At 51.2% G+C, this 18,209-nt stretch overlaps 4 protein-coding genes across 4 annotated transcripts; 2 read left to right on the top strand and 2 right to left on the bottom strand.

Annotated features, from left to right (window-relative positions):
- Positions 1-173: 173 nt before the first annotated feature.
- Positions 174-4,163, top strand: IAR55_005686 (uncharacterized protein; the record flags this gene model as incomplete). Its single annotated transcript, XM_066948777.1, has 12 exons — positions 174-468; positions 539-598; positions 731-1,001; positions 1,213-1,645; positions 1,705-1,800; positions 1,858-1,965; positions 2,014-2,253; positions 2,312-2,632; positions 2,694-3,427; positions 3,496-3,623; positions 3,686-3,846; positions 3,924-4,163. The coding sequence occupies 12 exons, from the start codon at positions 174-176 to the stop codon at positions 4,161-4,163; spliced, it is 3,087 nt and encodes a 1,028-aa protein (XP_066800550.1).
- Positions 4,164-4,390: 227 nt separating this feature from the next.
- IAR55_005685 (uncharacterized protein) lies at positions 4,391-5,909 on the bottom strand (the record flags this gene model as incomplete). The annotated part of the gene is made up of 5 exons (XM_066948776.1): positions 4,391-4,570; positions 4,646-4,746; positions 4,819-5,142; positions 5,266-5,359; positions 5,439-5,909. 5 exons carry the CDS (start codon positions 5,907-5,909, stop codon positions 4,391-4,393), a joined length of 1,170 nt encoding a protein of 389 aa, XP_066800549.1.
- A 284-nt stretch (positions 5,910-6,193) lies between these two features.
- On the top strand, positions 6,194-12,844 carry IAR55_005684 (uncharacterized protein; the record flags this gene model as incomplete). Its single annotated transcript, XM_066948775.1, has 11 exons — positions 6,194-6,301; positions 6,375-6,513; positions 6,566-6,686; positions 6,741-6,831; positions 6,886-7,072; positions 7,121-11,283; positions 11,337-11,565; positions 11,628-11,761; positions 11,824-11,915; positions 11,969-12,757; positions 12,820-12,844. 11 exons carry the CDS (start codon positions 6,194-6,196, stop codon positions 12,842-12,844), a joined length of 6,078 nt encoding a protein of 2,025 aa, XP_066800548.1.
- A 281-nt stretch (positions 12,845-13,125) lies between these two features.
- IAR55_005683 (uncharacterized protein) lies at positions 13,126-16,550 on the bottom strand (the record flags this gene model as incomplete). Its single annotated transcript, XM_066948774.1, has 15 exons — positions 13,126-13,154; positions 13,221-13,295; positions 13,390-13,644; positions 13,738-14,048; positions 14,103-14,215; positions 14,273-14,376; positions 14,449-14,764; positions 14,825-14,950; positions 15,021-15,275; positions 15,337-15,446; positions 15,504-15,570; positions 15,623-15,803; positions 15,908-15,927; positions 15,984-16,027; positions 16,250-16,550. The coding sequence occupies 15 exons, from the start codon at positions 16,548-16,550 to the stop codon at positions 13,126-13,128; spliced, it is 2,307 nt and encodes a 768-aa protein (XP_066800547.1).
- Positions 16,551-18,209: the final 1,659 nt, after the last annotated feature.

The raw sequence follows: 18,209 nt of genomic DNA, 5'->3' as shown, positions 1-18,209 counted from the left end.
AGAATAGTGGTAGTTCAGCTAACCTGTCCTTTTGGCTATCTGCATCCTTTTTGGCTATCTGCATCTATATATCAATCTATACATTGTCACACGACCAACGACTTGCTGTATCATCGTCCTCGTCGTTCACGAACACTAGACGAAGGACCCATGACTCCGCGCAATCCCTCAATATGATCACAAAACCAAGAGACTCTCGTCTCTCCTCTTCCCCTTTTCCACTCATACTTATCCTCTTTACCTTCTTCACATCACTCATATCGACCGTCGGAGCACTCCAACCTGAACATGCCGGGATCGTCGATTGGTACAAACCCCTCATTGGGGAGTTTCTACTCGAGCCTACACCTCCGTTATGTCTCAATTCGACGACGAGAGGAACAGCAGCTGGTCATCTTGGGGAGGTGGTGGTGGGTGTTACGAAGAGGAATCTGGTGGTTGTCCTCGATGCGGAGAGCGGAGACCTGGGTAAGCCAATCGGTTGTCTATCACAACGTTTCATCCTGGATTCCGGTGCTGACTTTCTATGGCTGGATAGTGTGGAGACAAGCGTTGGCAGAGGACGATCCGGTGGTATCTTTCCATGTCCATGATGATTGTAAGTCAGCTTGCCGTATCGAAGATCCCACTACTACTATGACCTCTCATATTTCTCACCAATCTCCACATCTTGGCCACATCAATCCCTTTCGCATCGCAACTACGAGCTAAATCACTTGTTCTGTCCCAGCACTTCTCCTCCTTTCCGGTCCTGGAGCTTCCACCGCTCGATACTTTTCCCTCTCAACAGGTCATATCCAATGGGAACGATCCCTCTTACCCAATATCCAAGGACGACTGACCACCCCTGTCTGGCTCGGAACGGATCTAGCCTTCGTCGAACCGCAAGAAGGGGAAGAAGGAGATGGCAGTGTCGTGATACTGAGTGAAGGGAAGAGAGTCAGTAGGTTGAGATTGGTAGATGGTGGTTTGCTCTGGAGTATGGAAAGTCCTGGTGCTGGGTGAGTAGACACCATGACTCTTCGTCATGTTCTCTTTAGGGCGATTCTCCAGATGTTCTCCTTCCCTACTTAAATCCGTCAACAGTCCTGCGTTTCATCGAGACGCTCCTTGATCAGCAATGGTTATCCTAATTGGGGAGATGGTCGTCGGGACCATGACTCGGCGAGATCTAGCAATCGATATGGGAACCTCGCTGATACTTTTGTCCAGCTCTACAATCATGTTTAAACAACTGATTGTCTCCGGCTCCTCCGTCCATGTACTCGCCCTACACTACTCATTCGCTTCACAATCCCTGCTCACATCCACGCTCGATCTGGCGACTTCGATTCCTAAAGCCGATTTCGGTCAAGTCCCTTCTATTGTACATGTCCCTGAGCAAGCAGTCATTGCATCATCGTCCAAGGCAGGCGGCGCGACGGTCGCTTGGACAGAACATGGCAGGATCAGGACGGTCACCATCGAGGAGAGCGGGGTCGTAGGAGCGACGAAGGATCTTTTGCCTGGAAAAGGGAAGAAATACAGGGGCATGCAAGATGTCGGCTTGCGAGGCAAGGGGATCGTGCTGGGAAGACGATTAGATGGAGGTGCAGAGGTCCTGGATGTGTCTCGAGGGAGAAAAGTCGAAGAGTTCGAGTTGTCGGTGAGTTCCGTTCAGCTTGTGCTCGCAAAACTGTACTGATCTTGTTTTTTTGGCCTTAGGCCGACTCTCCCGAACGATCACCGTCAGTCTACTCTGCTGCGGAGACAAGCAGCGGCATCATCCTCAACAGGGTATATTGGTCATTCAACATGGGTGTGAGTTGACGCCATGAAGCCTGTCACTCGCCAGCGAACTGATAACATCTCCTTCAGGTCGGAGTCGCACAAATTATCCATGTTGCAGATCTCAGCTCGACCGACGTCGTTACCTCAGGCTTCACTTTCAATTTTGACACTGTTTCTCACGGGGTCCTGCTTCATGTAAGTATGGTATTCGATTGATATCAGTCTGACTAAAACGATCTATAGGCTGCAGTTTCTCCATCTTTGGACGACAAGCAGCTGCCCACACTTGTATTAGCCACCTCCAGCGGTGCTATACAGCGAATGCAGCTTGATACGCCTGGTTGGGTCAGGGAGGAGAGCCTAGCCGATGTCAAAGCTGTGCGATTTGTGGATCTTAGCGAGCCTGAAGTTGAAGAAGCCAGAGGTGTCATGGCCGAGGAAAGCTTTTTCGGTAGGACAATCAGACAGCTCGCCGCGTTCGTCGTAAGTGCAGCTACCTCCCCGTCAGTTCCATATTCGGCTGACGCTGGAACTCGGGCAGGATCTTCCTGCATATTTGATTCGCTTCGTCAAGCGATTCACTTCTGCCTCTTACACTTCAGCCATACAATCGACGCCTCTCAATACCACCCATCTTCACCGAGACCAGTTTGGTTTCCAGAAGCTGCTCATTGTAGCTACTGGCAAGGGCAAAATTTTCGCTTTGGACTCAGCGAACGGCGGGACTGTGTGGAGCAAGAACATTGGGATCACTACCGAGACAGGTTCAGAAATCAACGTCGACAAGTTGTGGCTCGTCCGAGATGGGGAAGGTGGCCGAGCGCCTCTGCTAGCGGTTTTGGCAGTGAAGACAGTTGGCCAGGTTAGTGCGAAGCTGTGGAGATCACGAACAAGAAGTCTGATCTAACCCAATGCGGCTGCAGAACGTTTCGACCGTGGCGTATCACATCAACGCGTATACCGGGGCGGTTTCCGGCGAGGTTGACGGCACAACAGGTCTTCCGATCGGCAAAGTCCTGTTCTCCGGCCCACCTAAAACCGCTTTCTTGACACCTTTCGAAAACTGCGGCACTCAAGCCAGAGTTCTCGCCGTTATCAACCCGGAAACGAAAGTACACATCTTCCCATTCTGCAAAAAGATCTTGACGAAAATGGCGGAGACTTCAGACAAGCTGTTCTTCACCACTCAAACCGGATACGTTGACGGTTCTCTACTCCAAGGATACACTCCAGCGTCTTCAAGCGCCGATTCTACCTTCAACAGCAATCTCATTTGGTCTCATCCATTCCACAAAAGAGAAACTGTGCTGCAGAGTGAACCTGTGATCTTCGAAGCTGTTGCGAGCTTTGGGAGAGTCTTAGGAGACAAATCGACATTGTATAAATATCTTAACCCACATTTACTTGTTTTAAGCACTTTCACACCGCTAGAGAAGGGTCTTGCATCGAAGACAGCTGCCGGAACGGGCCGAGTATACGTTATCGACTCGACAAATGGCGATCAGATCTATAGCACCGAGATCGAAGGTGTTGTCGAGCGGGGCGGCGTCAAAGCGCAGATGGTCGAGAATTGGTTGGTTTACGCCTGGTTGAGCCAGAGCGGATGGAAATTAGGATCAGTCGAGCTTTATGAGAACACCGAAGGGAAGGGGGTGACGTGAGTACAGCCATGCCAGGTTGAAGAAGAACACGATGGGCATAGAGCTCATTGTGTTGTCGAGATAGACCGGCGGCATCAAGTTTTGAAGGACAGAATGTCAAAGCGATTGAGCAGACCTTCATCATGCCGACTGAGATCAGGGCGATGAGCTTCACTACATCGAAAGCGGGTATCGCCACAAAGGAGCTTGTCTGTGAGTGATTGACTTTCGTTAGACAATAGGTCATGTGAAATTCATGCCGGTTCGTGGTGCAGATGTCAATGATCGAAATCAGATTGGCTCCATTCCTAGACGACTTCTCGACCCTCGACGACCTATTGGCGCGCCAAGCAAGATGGACAAGGAGGAATTGTTGATTCCATACAATGTCCTGATACCTGTAGACTCGAGAAAGATCGTGTCGCACAAGTATGACGTGAGTGTCTTCATCGCTGTGACCTCTAACGTGCCTATGTCATGAAGAGCGATTGTCCAGGCTTACTTTGTGTACAGGTGCAAGGCGCAAAGCACTTGGTCTCGTCACCTGCTCTGGTCGAATCCACCTCTCTGACCTTCGCGTACGGTCTCGATCTTTTCCTCACGCGTGGTCTGACACCTTCAGGGACATTTGATATCTTGACGGACAACTTCAACAAAGCGCAGTTACTCTTGACGCTGGGAGCTCTGAGTGCGGGGATCTTTGTGGCAGGTCCGGCGGTGAAGAACAAGAAGTTGAAAATGAAGTGGTACTAGATAAGCGGTAAATGCATTGTCTCGCTGGCAGTCCCGCGATTCTATTTTAAATGGTATAATTACTCAAGGATTGCCGTGATCAGATTATAACCTGTTGACCCTGACTAAAGTATTATCTGAAATCGGGTGGGGGGAGGGGGCAAGGGAGTTGAATAATCTCCGTGATCGGACCGTCATGATGGTTCGCTCGTTGACGGCCATAGCATATCGACGGCCATGACCTCAGCCTATACAGGTGCCGGTTCTGCATTTTTCACCAGCATACGAGCTGTATCCAGCACATTTTGTAATATCTCGTCGAAACGATCTGACCCCGCTGCGCCTTCTTGTAATAATGTCGGAACGTCCAGGACTTCAATCTCCAGTTCGAATGATGAAGTAGGTTTCGATGATGGGTGATTCGTGTCCTAATGATCAGTTGTGAATAATGAGCTTGTTTGTCTGTCGCTCTTTCCGACATTGAGGAGAGAACAGCGACTTACACCTGATTTGACATGGGTCAGATCTACTTGACATACTTGATGTCTATAACAAGCTCGATCTTTATCTCGTGTCATTGTAGGAGGTCCAGTTGGCATTTCACCTGTAGCGTTTCCCCCGAGTATCAGGTTTTAGATCGCAAGAAGAGAGGAGCTTAAAGAGTGATTTCACTCACAAGGCTCTTCCACGTTCACGCTGATACGCCAATCGAACGGTGACCCAGGACAGAAGACATTCATATCCGCCACTCTTCTCTTTCTGACAACATGGACCACCTCCCCCGTTTCCCTATCTCTCGACACCCTCAATTTCCCTGATCGACCTCCATTGCCGTGAAACGAGTCAGTCAGTTTTGATCGGGAGAAATGTACTCTGCCAGCATGGGGTGGAAGGGTGATGGATGTTTGAGTGGCGGAATTAAGGAGGTTGTTAAATACTCGGTATTGATGAGGATGCATGGTAGAGTGGAAAGGACCGAGAGGGTAGTCCGGTGGCATTACTGCAGTTTTACATTCATCAGTCGCTTCAAGAACGAAAAGTGACCAAGAATAGTGCAATTATACAAGGCACGTCGAGGTAGGAGGGAGAGGGGGACGGTGGGAAAGCGTGGCCCAACACTCACTCATCTCGCTCTGCGTTGGCATACGAATACGTCGAGGCGGCTGAGAGCCCGTCGGGTCAGGTGCGGACATGATCGTTCCAAGTTTGATCTCGATCTGGTTGAGATGGAAAACTCAATAGTTGGCTGTGCGATTCCCCGGCACCGCGAAAGGGTAGATATTCTAGCTGACCCACCTCCACATCGCTGAGCCCACTAGCACTAGCCATGATAAAATCGCCCACAACTGAGGTGAACGGGTTCCTCGGAAGGATGTTGAATATCGAGCCTGTCAGAGGCATGACTTGCCGGGTTTGATGTGTCGGGGCTTGTTCATATTGCTGGTTATAGTGTCCTTCCTCTTCCTGTCTCGGTCTTTTCTTACTTGGACCAGCTTCCTCTTCCACCACACCTCTTTGTCGAGGTACGTAGCTCCCATTCCCATTCCCGTTCACAGCTCCAGATCTCAACGAGAGAGACGATCCGGGTCGCTGATCCTCATATCCATCTCCAGAATCGGATGACATCCTAAAGAGACCTTCTCTCGTCCAATTATGGGGGATAGTCGGGTCAGAGTCGGGCGAAGCGTATCGCGGTGTCGGACTTTGACCGGGTGGGAACTGACGATGGGGCGGTGATCGATCGTGATGAGGTATATAAGGGGGCATTTATCAGGGACGAGCTATGCTGGCGAGCGAACGGATAGTTCCTCTTCTGAGCAACGCGATATTGATGACAGATGTCTAAGTAAACGGAGGAAGAGACAGCCGGTAGCTGAACGTGAAGCTTACGTAAACGCCTCCTCGTTGATCTACTGCCAGGTATCGGTGCGTTTTGGCTGAACAAAATCAACTCATCTACACTCCCGGCCTACTTGTGACAACACCCAACTCACCTCTTGTCAGCGGCCTTCTTCCGGCCCTGTAGCTCGTCCCAAATCGGTCGACGGAATATGTTCGGGAACAACCCCTTCGGCTCTCTGGCTGTGGATCAGAGTGATTCTAGCGCCGGAGCTGGACCTAGCACAAAGGTTATTGAAGGCGAGGAAACTGATGTCGAGGTGAGTGACCCTTCGCCACCGCGTACTTGACAGAAGGGGTCGAAAGTTGACGTGTCCTACGACTTCTTGACAGTGGCTGAAGCTCGTCAAAACGAATCATGATGTCGATGTTCGTGTATCCGAGAAGGTCGAGCTCGAAGGGTTACCAAACGAGTGCAATCTGCTCGCGGTCTCGAACAGATGGGGATTGCTGATCGTTGGCAGTAACAACGGCAAGTCTTCCAAAATGGTTGAGAGAGCGTCAAAGCTGAAAATACGGCCCAGACATACGGATACACCGCTTAGCAGATTTCCATAATCTGTTGGAGGAAGCTGCCAAAGATGCCTCTCCAGTTTCGACCCCCATACAAACGATACCTTTGCCCTCGAGACCAGTGTGGATCAGGTGAGCTAAGCGACTCTTAGTCTGTTCTCAACTAAACTGAATGAAATTGATCAGACTTGCAATGAACGAGGAGCGTCTTGTTGTTGCCACGGGCAACGGAGCTGGCGTTTGCATCTTCAAATTGAGGGATATCGTTGGTGGAAATGTAGGTCATCATATCTGCAGGCGTTTCCCCAGTCTAAGAGTAGTATATTGTTAGACATCCCCGTATCACACCTTCTCCTCAAGTATTCCCTCGCATCTCCTCGACGTCTTACCGAATCCCGCACCATCTTCAAGCGATCATTTGGCCCGATATGTTACCCTGCTTGCGAGCGAAGGACTGGTCATAACAGACATTGAAGGAGGCAAACTCTCCGAGCCACTGTCGGGACCTTTTACATGCGGTGAGTAGATCTCCACGTTTCCAAAGCCCAATGCTCATTTTTTTGTAGCGAGCTGGTCGGCAAAAGGGAAACAGATCGCTGTTGGGACACCGGCTGGCACAATCGTACAATATACACCGGAAGGTGTTGCCAAATCCGAGATACCCTCACCGCCAGAGCTTGGTTCTTATTATCCAACATTTATTCAATGGCTTGAAAATGACCTTTTCTTCGTGTCATACGCTCAAACAGGATCTCAGCCCGATGATCCCATAGAAACCTATATCATCCATCGACAGAAGACTGCCTTTACCTATTCCAAGTTCTATGATCCACTGAACACTATGGGTCTGCCTGACAGATCTGGAACTTACCGACATTTCGCTGAACTCAGATCATGGGGAGAGAAGACCAAGCACCTTGCTTTCGTCCTTTCAGGGATGGCATCAGAGATAGGCATACTGCATGGGAACGCTACACCGGACAAGGAAGCGCCAAAGTGGGAGGTTTTGATACCTGAGGAGACGGCTAGAGGTATCCTACCTGCAGCAAAACCCGGCGTCAGGGACGACACCTCGGCACTTGGCCTAGCCCTCGACTTGACAAGCACGAAGGTCATACGGCAGGGGATAGTAGGAGGAGTTGAGCAACCTGATTTACCTCCCGCGCCAAGATTACTCGCCTACTCGCAGGAAGGAGTAATTATCTCATTTGACGTTCACTACCCCGAAGCAGGATCATATCCCGGCATGATGACTCCTCTAGACCTCGCTGGAGCAGCGACACAGCCTGCAGAAGAAGCAATGGAAGTGGGGACAGGAGCCAATACTCCCGTTATAACCTCGACTCCAGCTCCCTCTGCATTCAGCTCCGCTCCCAACGCGATCGGATCCACTGCATTTGGGTCGACCGCCTTTGGAAAGACAACGCCTGCGAAGCCCACAAGTGCGTTTGGGTCTCCTGGGTTCGGTCAGACCAGCGCGCCAGTCTTCGGATCAACCTCGAAGCCATCGGGCTTCGGTGCATCTGCATTCGGCCAACATACTACACCCGCCGCGACAACTCCGAGCAGCAGATCCGCAGCTTTCAGCGGATTTGGCCAATCTAGTGCGCCGGCAGGATTCGGGCAATCCGCATTCGGGCAATCAGCGAAACCTGCTGCTTTCGGCTCGTCATCGAGCCCCGCTTCGGCTTTTGGACAGACAGCTCCTGCAGCAACTCCTTCCGCATTTGGTTCAGCTGCGATATCGGGGTCCAGCTTCGGCCAATCAGCATTTGGGCAGTCTACGAAGCCGGCATCTTCTTCGCCAGCCCCTTTCGGACAGGCTTCGAAGGCGGCCGCCGCCACACAATCAGCATTTGGAGCACAATCGTCCCCTTCTGCCTTTGGATCTACAGCCACGTCAGCTTTCGGTTCTTCGTCAACTCCCAACACAAGTCTCGGTTTTGGGGCATTCAGCGCGAACAAATCTACACCTGGCAGTACAGCTTTCGGTTTTGGCACATCAGCATTTGGTCAGCCGGCCAAAGACGACGTATTCAAGGCGACTGGTTCTACTTCGGCTTTCGGAAGTAGTGGGTCGGCATTTGGCAGTAGCAGCGCGTTCGGTACAGGGAGCGCCTTTGGAGCGAGTGCATTTCCTCAGAAGGCTTCGCCAGCTGCGTTGACAGATGCCCCAAAACCCGTTTTTGCCGGTTTCGGCTCCCAGACAGCTTTGCAGGTGAAGCCTGCGTCACAGACAAGATCTGCTGCCTCTATACCCCCGCCGATGTCTCCCGAAGACGACTTCGGTCTGGCAGGTTTTGCTTCAGCACTGGTCACATCCACCAAACCTGCAGCTGTTCCCGGATTGGAGCAATCACCTCCCTCGTCTCCGGTCACCGGTACTTCGACTCGGCCCGCTGGATTGACAGACGATACGCCGCCCAACTCTCCACCGTTGCCACCAGCAGTAGCCACAAAGCCAGCTGTTCCTACGAAGCCTGCAGCGTCGTCCTTCATAAAGCCCGCGACAGCGTTTGGTGATGCAGTGACACGCGGGAATTTCGGTCAGACATCTTCGACCAAGTCAAATACAACCGCTTTTGGATCTGGTTCAACTCCAGCTGCTCTTTCGGTGAATCCAACGATTGCTACCTCTTCACCCTCAGCCTTTGGTAGCACAGCATTTGGAAAACCTTCAGCAATCGGTGGTGCGGGTTCTGCTTCTGGCTTTGGTACTTCAACATTTGGTCAACCGACCAAGCCAGTCGGCTTCGGAATCTCTTCTGCACCGGCAGCTGCAGGCAAGCCGCTTGGCGCGATTGCAGGGGGGTTCAGCGCTTTCGGAGCCAAAACTGAAGGGGAGAAGAAACCAGCAGGATTCGGAGCATTCGCGACGGCGTCTGTCGGCAAATCAGTCTTTGGTGATAACCGAGCTGATACAGACAACCTGCCAAGCAAGACCACAAATATATTTGCAGCATCGGCGCATACATCTCCGGCTGCGTCGTCCACTCCCGCTTTCGGATTCAGTAAACCAACATCAGACTCGTTTGCTTCTATCACGCCGCCTTCATTACCTTCGTCGTCACCCGTGTCGGAGGAGGCACTGAAAGGGTACGATGTCCCAATTGCTTTCGAGAACGAACCTACCGATACAACGACTCCGGTTCAGACACCCTCGAAGCAGCCGCAGGCGGCTAAATCAACCACATCCATTCAGGCTTTTAGTAAGCCCGCCTCTTCGTATATCGAAGCCAATACCTCAGCCAAAGCAGCGGGATCCACTCCTCAGCAGACGACCTCCCCACCCGAAGAACACAACCGCAATGATCAGGCTGGTGAATCGGTGGTTGAGGAAGCTGGTTCTGAAGGAAACGGACGACCCGACGCCAAAGCTGAAGTGGACAATAACTATGTGACCGATGGAGAGGAATACAGAAGGGAAACGGCAGAAGATTACCGTGAAGACAAATACTCGGATGGTGGCGAGGAGGAAGAAGTCTTCGACGATGAAGAGGGAGACGGCGAGAAGGAGGAAGAAGAGGAACACGACGAAGAAGAGGAATACGACGAAGAAGAGGAAGAGGAGTATGAAGCAGAAGAGGAAGAGGAATATGGTGAGGAAGAGGAGTATGATGAAGAACAGGTTGAAGACGACAACCATGTCGAGGACGAGACGGATGGGCGACGAAGACGGTCTACCTCATTTCCACCCGATATGTCGCCAATCACGGAGGAAACACGAGAGGATGAGCCTGAGGATGAAGATGAGGAGGAGGAGCATCGAGAGGACCACTCTGACGTGGCTACGTCGCCAGCAGCGAAGGTTTTCGAGAAATCGAAAATCAGATCACCTCCCGTTTGGTTCACCAAACCACCCAAAGTCGACGAAGTCGAATTGGATCCTCCCTCCCCTACTCCCGCTTCAAGTGGATCCTCCCTGTTTTCCAGATTGGGTCCACAGCCTGCTGCCTCGGAGTCCATAATGTTTGGTGATACTCCTGTTGCTGACCAGGCAGGACCCAAATTACCCTCTTCCTTCTCTTTCAAGCATGCTGCCAGGACTAGCTCTCCTCTCAGTGGCCCTCCACAGACAGTAGATGAGTCCACCACGGCCGACCAATCACCGGCCATGCCTGCAACTCAAGGCGGTGCCTTCGACTTCTTCGGTACTGCCAAAACTGCTACACCCTTCAACACCTCTGTAGAATCGCCTAAAAATTTGGTTGCTCCCTCTGCTGGTGCTTTCGGCGCTTTCGAGACGAAGGCGGCGAGTCCGCCGAACTCTGCGCCTTCATCAGCTTTCACCGGGGGCTCTTATATCACTAGCCCAGAAGCGTCAACTTCGATCCCCGCGGCGGCCAGGACAGTGCCTCCGATCATATCAGAATCGCAGAAACCCTCGGTTGGTTTGGGTCTGGGTCGGCCTGGGGTGACTCCAGCTGTTGCGTCGCCCGCGAAATTGGACAATCAGTCGACAACCTCATTTTCCTTCGCTGGAATCGGCGGACCTAAACAGGTCATATCTAGTCCCTTGACACAAGGGTATGAGGTAGTATCAACAAAGATGCCCATCATCGAGCCGCCCAAGAAAGAAGAGGCGAGACCGGCTACTTCACCCTCGACCTTCACCGTACCGAGCCGATTCGCTGTACCGATACAACCTCAACGTCCCAGCAATGGAGAGAAGACAATGGCAGCTGTAATGGAGCGCATCATTAACAGTTTGCAAGACGACATCAAGCGGGTAAGCTTCCGAGGAATTTTGACCACAACGAAATGACTTACGCCTCAGTGTAGATCAAAGACGTACTTGCTGCCAATGCTCAATATCACAAGGCTTTCTCGGCCTCCGACATGCCCCATGTCAATGCCAGCAATCTGGCAACACACAACGCTTTACCATTCTCCTCAATTGGCGATTTGACGTCGATCGTCGAGGGATTATCAAATGAGTTAGCCGAGTTGAGAGCTAAGGACAGCGGTGCCGAGCTGAAACTCGCCGAGCTACAATCCAAAATGCTGAAGAGTAAGTGTTTAGCTCTGAAGCGACAGAAGGATCGATGATTACTAACATTCTATCTAATCTAGCGGACGTGAAGGTCGGACAAGCGGACAAGTTTCTGAAGGCGAGGCGGGATCCAAGTTTTGCGAGAGTCATGCAGATCAAAGATCTAAGTCCGGAGCAAGCCGCCATCCAGGTTCAGATCCGCAAGGCGGTACAGGTGAGCTTCATAAACCATGGCAATTCCAGGCACCCTTAGCTGAGGCCTGTGCGCTGCATCAGGTGGCAGAGTCGAGACTGGAAGAGCTTGACGAGTCTGTCGCTGGATTGAAGCGACGTGCCGAGCGCCGGGAACAGGGAAGAGAAGGGTCGTCGTGAGTTGCAGATCCTGTTCACAGCAGTTCTTCACGCTGACATGATTTTCCAGCCAACCGGCATTGGAGCGAGTGCAACGCTCTGTACGAAACATCGACGCGGCGATCCGGGATCGACAGCAGACCATCGATGAATTAGCTCGACGTATCGGTTCTATCAGATTGTCGAATAGCCCTAGCCGGGCCAGTCGAGCAGGCTCCCCTGCTGTGTCCACTATTGCGTCTCACCATCAGACACTAACGACTTGGCGTACAATCGACTTTGAGCCTTCGAAAGACGTAAAGGTAGAAGTGGAAGCAGCGCTGGATGGGATATCCAAGCTCAAACGGCCTTTGGGAGGACTCAAAGTGGCCACATTCACCAAGCTGACGACGTGTTCGCCACGGAGTGGTTTGCTAGCACATGCTTCGATATCGAAAGGACCGTTGATGATCGATGCGTTGCCGTCTCCTGGTCAACTTCCGCCTGACATCGTGTCCAAACCCATCCCAACGCCTGCTTCTCGACAGGACAAAGCGCCGCCGTCGACCGCAGCTCAAGTGGAAACGTATCAGGCTCAAACGCAACCCGAACCTCCATCTTTCGGCGCTATCAAGTTCTCGTTGGAAGCAGGCGATATATCGTCTCTAGCAGGCTCGAGGAGTGGGTCACGAGGAAGTGCAGGAGCGATATCAAGTCACAGGACTCATTCCGCTGCGGCGAAGTTCGTGCCTCAAGCCGGCACCATCAAAGGTGCAGCAGGAGGCGAAGGAGGATTGTTCTCTCTGCCTTCTACGAACAAGGATGCTAGTGGGAGTGGCGGTACGAACGGGTCCAAGCAAGCCCCGTCGGGTTTCTTTAGGTGAGCTGGCCATCGCTATCGTGCATTCACGAGAGTCAAACCACTAATGCAATTATATACAGTTTCAGTGGATTTGGGAAGAACTGAGAGAACGTCATGTGATAGCAGGCAGAGACGAGCCTGAAGCAGTGCTTCCCTGTGCATTTAAACTGGACGCGATTGGTTCATAGCAGGAGTGCGGATTGTCATAGAGGAGTTTGCCTCGAGCATCAGGTAGCATCGCATGCGAATTACGACATCCAAAAATCATCATTTCGCGCTTCATCCATTCTGCTTCTTCCTGTCCCGCTTCCAAAGACCTACTTCATTCACTTTGGGGCCCCCGCGTTAGATTGCCGCTTCACAAGTCTACAGACCATGTATCATGCTCAGTACTCTGCGATACTGAGTGTCTTGCCTGGACCCATGTCAAACGCATCATCAGTCCGAAGGTTTAGATAGTACCGTGCCAAAGGCTACTCACCGACAGCAGGTCTTCTTCTCCTCGCTTGAGCCATGTCACTTTGTATTCCGACATCGAAGAAACCGAACCCGCCCACTATACATAGCGATACAAGCCATGATCAGCAACGCATCCACAGACGGTGATGATGACTGGTAGTGGCTGGGGAGAAAACGAAGACGCAACTCACACATCTCATCTCCTTCCTCTTTTCCTTCCTCCTCCTCTCTTTCTTCCATGCTGATCGCTTTGCCCGTTCTAGCATCTCTCATGATACCCGTATGATCCATGAAAGCTTCCGGTCGTTCGTTCGCTTCCTTCCATAGGTGGATCAACATCTTCTGAACCTCGTTCAGATATGCTTGCAGAGTCTTGAGAAGTCGTTTGGTCTGAAGGTGTTTCGAGGACATGCACACGGAGATACCTTCGTCTTTGATGATGTAACCTTACGATGCCAAAGCCACGGTCAGCTTACTTCACAGTGTAGATCATCGCTGTACAATGTTCGTAGATTCTCTCTTGCTTCTTGCAAACTCACCAAATCCATATCCCTCGGGTGTCACCGGTCCAAAGCCAAACAATCTCAAAGCCGGATTACCACAATTTGACGTCGACAGGACGCTCGTTCCCAGCAGGTTGTAGCCGGGATCTGTGAAAATTGCCGGTACCTGGGGTTTGGCCGCTTCCTCAGTTGGGACTGTGGATCCTGGCACTTGACCGTGAGTTGGCCCATGGCCATTGCTGTCTGGTAGGCCGTTGAGCTTTGCAGCTCTTGGACTTTGACTGGGATGGGCCGCCTCGTACGCCATAATGTCTCTCTGAATGAGTGAGTACATTGCATAGAGATGTCTGACGCGTCATATAGGTAAGTTGACGGCCTACAGTGCGTAGCATGCAGCTCACCGGTCCTGCCCCAGGCCTTGACTGCATTCCTTCGTAAGCTGGGTATGTCGCTTACATGCCTTTCTCAACGCAGCAACCTTTTCTTGCATCGAAGCATGGTCTGAGCAGAACGTCTGCAGATAGCATGTCAGCAATGAGACCTTTTCCGAACCAAGTGACACTCCACCTACCTTGACAAAGGCAACACTTTCGGGCTGAACAGTACGTATCGCTTCCGTCCTCCCGTGCAGGAAAGCTTTGGTCATGGCCGGCTCATAAGTGCTTTCCACTCGACCTATACAAAAGTATCAAGCATCAGCTTCTCCGTGCATCCCTGTGCGTCATCTCTTGGAAGGACTCCACTCACCATACAGACCATAGTAAGCCGCTTGGAAAGCCATTTGAACGAAGGCGTCGGGGCTGAAACCATGTCTCTTGATGAATGTTCCCCCGTAGCCCTTGAACTCCAAGGCTTGACTATCGTTCTGACAGATGAGATCGCTGATTCTCGTCTCAGCATATCTAATACCCGCTCGAAGATCAGGAGTCAGACGCCATTCGAGTTTCTTGGGAGTTGTGTCGACTTCCTCCTCCGGCTCTGAAGATGGAGGCGGGTTTTTGGCATGTTTGGCGAAAGGCGACATTTTGGCTTTGAACAGGGATGGAGTTGAAGGGTTGATCGTCTGAGTTGCAATTCTCTCGTGAGTAGCGATTGTCCAGTCAACGATCATTGCACTACTCACTTTGGCGAAAAGAAGCACGAGCTCCGTGTACACGTCGGCCGCGTATCGTAGGACGGTATGACCATCCACACCGGTATGCTCAAAGTTGATGCCGGCTTCGCCATTCGAGCACACGATGATTTGCAGCTGTTAAAAGGCGGCAAAATCAATGTCCACAGACCATACTTTGTGGACTTTGGCCAACCATGGATCTCACCTTGTCATACCATCTATTTGTGCAAGTCCCTACCTGGACTCCTGCTTCGAGCTTATAACCACCACAAAGGAAGTTACCGCACAACTCTGCGATATCTTCCGGTCCAGCATCGTCGAGACAGACTACGAATAGTGATGCTTCCACTACGGCCAGACAAGAGGCGTTGAGTTTATTCGAGCGGATGAGGCTCGATCGGAGGGAGGACCATATCTTGCGGGACTCGGTCGTCAAGATACCCATAGAGTTTTGCGCAACCTGCAAGGCACGTGAATTTCGTTTACTTGGAAGAGTTTCAGATAATTCTGTCTAGGCTCACCTCGTGCGTAAGCATTTTGTCTGCATCTTTCACGATAGCTTCCAGGTTACTCAAAATCTCCCTGTCGGTCAAGAGGGGCCTGTTCTTCGAGTCAAGACAGTCAAACCAGTCTGGAGGAGCGTATAGCAGTCAGTGAGAGACCGTCAGTGACACATAGAGAAACGTACAGAACTGCCCTCTTCGGACAACCGCAATATGTCGACTTTCAGGGTGTACCTCCATTCTACATCCTCGCTGTCACTGTGATTCAGCGTACTGTTTCCAAAGATGGTCTCACAACACGCACATCGGTTGGAACTCTGCAAGACCCAAATAACCGCTCATACTGACTCATGTCCAGTGGTATACCTCTCACGTCATCAGGCTTGAGAAGACCGTTTCGTAAATCATGGATGAAAAGAAGGGACGAGAGGATGAGGGATGATGCCCGGGAGAGCTGCGGTTCGGTGCGAGGGTTTACGTCCGATCTGCAAAGGTGAACAATGGTAGAACGAGATGAAATGTCATGGGGAGAAACATGACATTAGTTCTCGGTCAAAAAGCAGGAGTGATTCAGGTCTCAGTAGCTTACGAAAGAACGAAGAAAGGATTCTGTATGAACAGAGGTCAGCTTCCATTGTGTAGAGCAGACGATATGATCGGCTCACCAAGCTCAGTACAACAGAGTCCGAATGCGACAAATAGCTTTCGTCTGTGGATATACATAGGCTTGTTGTCAGCTCATGCTAGGAATCCTCAAAGATCCCTCCCCCTTCTATATATCCCTATGGCATCGCATGATCGGATCGTCACCGGTGTGGTCCTCCTTCTCCACTACTTGCTATTGATCCCCTAAGCTCACTCAGAGTCTACAGCAACTCCTGCCTCTCCAGCATGACCTTGTCAAAGGGGGGCACATATGAGTATCACTCACACCAAAACTCCTCGATATAACTATCTCTCTCCCTTGCATATTCCTCCAATCTTCTCTGCCATTCTTCCCCTTCACCACCCTCCAAGAAATGGCGGACGACATCTTTCGTCCGTTCATGCTCTTTATTGTCCTGTAAGCCTTCCAACGCTCGTGTATATCGCTCCAAGGTATCTTTCAGGGGCGGTATAGGCAGTTTGGGGAGCGATTCGGCTCCTGCGGTCTTGGTGGTCGAGGCGGATGGGTCGGAGGATGGGACCGATAGGGAGGTCGAGGAAGGTAATGGTGCTTGAGCTGTTGTCATTGTCGGTTGTTCCTAGATCGAGTTCGAGTATGCGTCGCTGCTTTGTGTGAGCCCGTGAGGGGACGAGAAGTGACGGTAGCTGGTATATATCCACTACACCTTGACTCATCCCCCATCCCAGAAAGGTTGTCGGAATAAGATGGGAATCTGTTGACAAAGTCACGTTTCATCTCTTGTCGGTAATCATTAGAAACCGGTTAAACCGCTACTGATGCGTCATTACGTAAATACTGCCCATTCACCGGTTACTCTTGCGGTGTCTGCATTTTCATCTCTGAAGTGACCTTAGATCTTGGATGCATTCCATTGAGAGAGTCGAGGGCTTTGTGTGGTAGAACCGCATGTGTGTGGCGATAGCTCGTTGATGCGAATCTCCGCATCCCGGTGAGGATGGAAGTCCCAGCCATGTTAGCGTTGCTGAGCAAAGGATATGTTGTATCGCCACTGTGCATGGCACTAATCAGGAAGCGGTCGATACGGTCATGACACTCGCAAGTAGCCAGTGAACCAAGAACCTCACAGGGAAATAGGACGACTGTGAGGCTTGTGTTGCACAGAGATCTGAGTAGGGTTGTATGGTAGCAAAATAGAACTTCATAGCGAACGGCTGAAAGTACATCCAAATTACTTGGTAGACCGATGATAGCATTGTGGAGCCAAGTGGAGCCTATACATGGTATGAGTATTATTGGGAGGGGAGTATAGATTGGTCGGACAGGGGAGTGGAGAGGGATCAGGATGGATTCAAGACCTCAAGCGGATAGGCTGGATGGTGGTGATCGGAGAAGGATCGTATCAATGGGTGGTTTGACGTGTGGCAGCGAAAAGACAGTTCAGAAGGCTCACTATCAGAGACTCGCTGCCTTCCGGAGACGACTCCTATCTTGCGAACGGTGATGTTACAGTGGAGCATGATGACGACAGGGTTGGCTGGTTCTTCCTTGAACACGACTGCCGCTATCGCCGTTTGACGCACCGACAAGTCCAAAAGCGTCTTGGAAAATAAATGACAACTAGTGCGATATCGATTTCATACGAATTCCCTCTTCTGTCGTATCAAGAGTCCACAGTAATTTCTGACGTCGACCAGAATCCGTGTCCGAGATTTGGCCGTGTTAATTTACAAGTTATAGCTCCAATGATGGTGACAATCCTTCTATTAGCACACAGCTTCTCGCATTCAGTCATCTCGCTCAGATGTACTGGCATCAACATCGTTGCGCAGAGTGTTTATTCCTGTTTCCGGGGAATGTCGTCGAGTCGGAGACGCTGAAGCGAACAATGACAGCGCTAGGATGTCGATCGGATGGATTGTCCAGCTGAAACCAGCTAACGAACCTCATGATAGGCACAGGCACTTGGGTGTTATTGGATTTGTGAAACCCCCCTCGTGATTTCTCTTACGAGGAGCAAAGCCAAGCAATGGATCGTCGCTTGCTTATATGGGTGGGATCTGAGCGGTAAACAATGCAAGACCGGCGTCTTCTGTGTGTTGGGCATGTACTGAATCTCAGCAAGACAAGATTGATCGACAATATCGACTTCGTGCCGTGTTTATGCATTGTCGCCACTGGCCATGACCATTTCAGTGACTGTTCTATTTCCAGGCTTTCACGTAACTCGCATGTTTCCTGTATCGGTTGTTCGTGACCTGCAATG

This window comes from Kwoniella newhampshirensis, chromosome 12 (assembly GCF_039105145.1).
Source record: "Kwoniella newhampshirensis strain CBS 13917 chromosome 12, whole genome shotgun sequence".
Taxonomy (NCBI): domain Eukaryota; kingdom Fungi; phylum Basidiomycota; class Tremellomycetes; order Tremellales; family Cryptococcaceae; genus Kwoniella; species Kwoniella newhampshirensis.
This window is presented reverse-complemented; position numbering and strand designations above follow the sequence as displayed.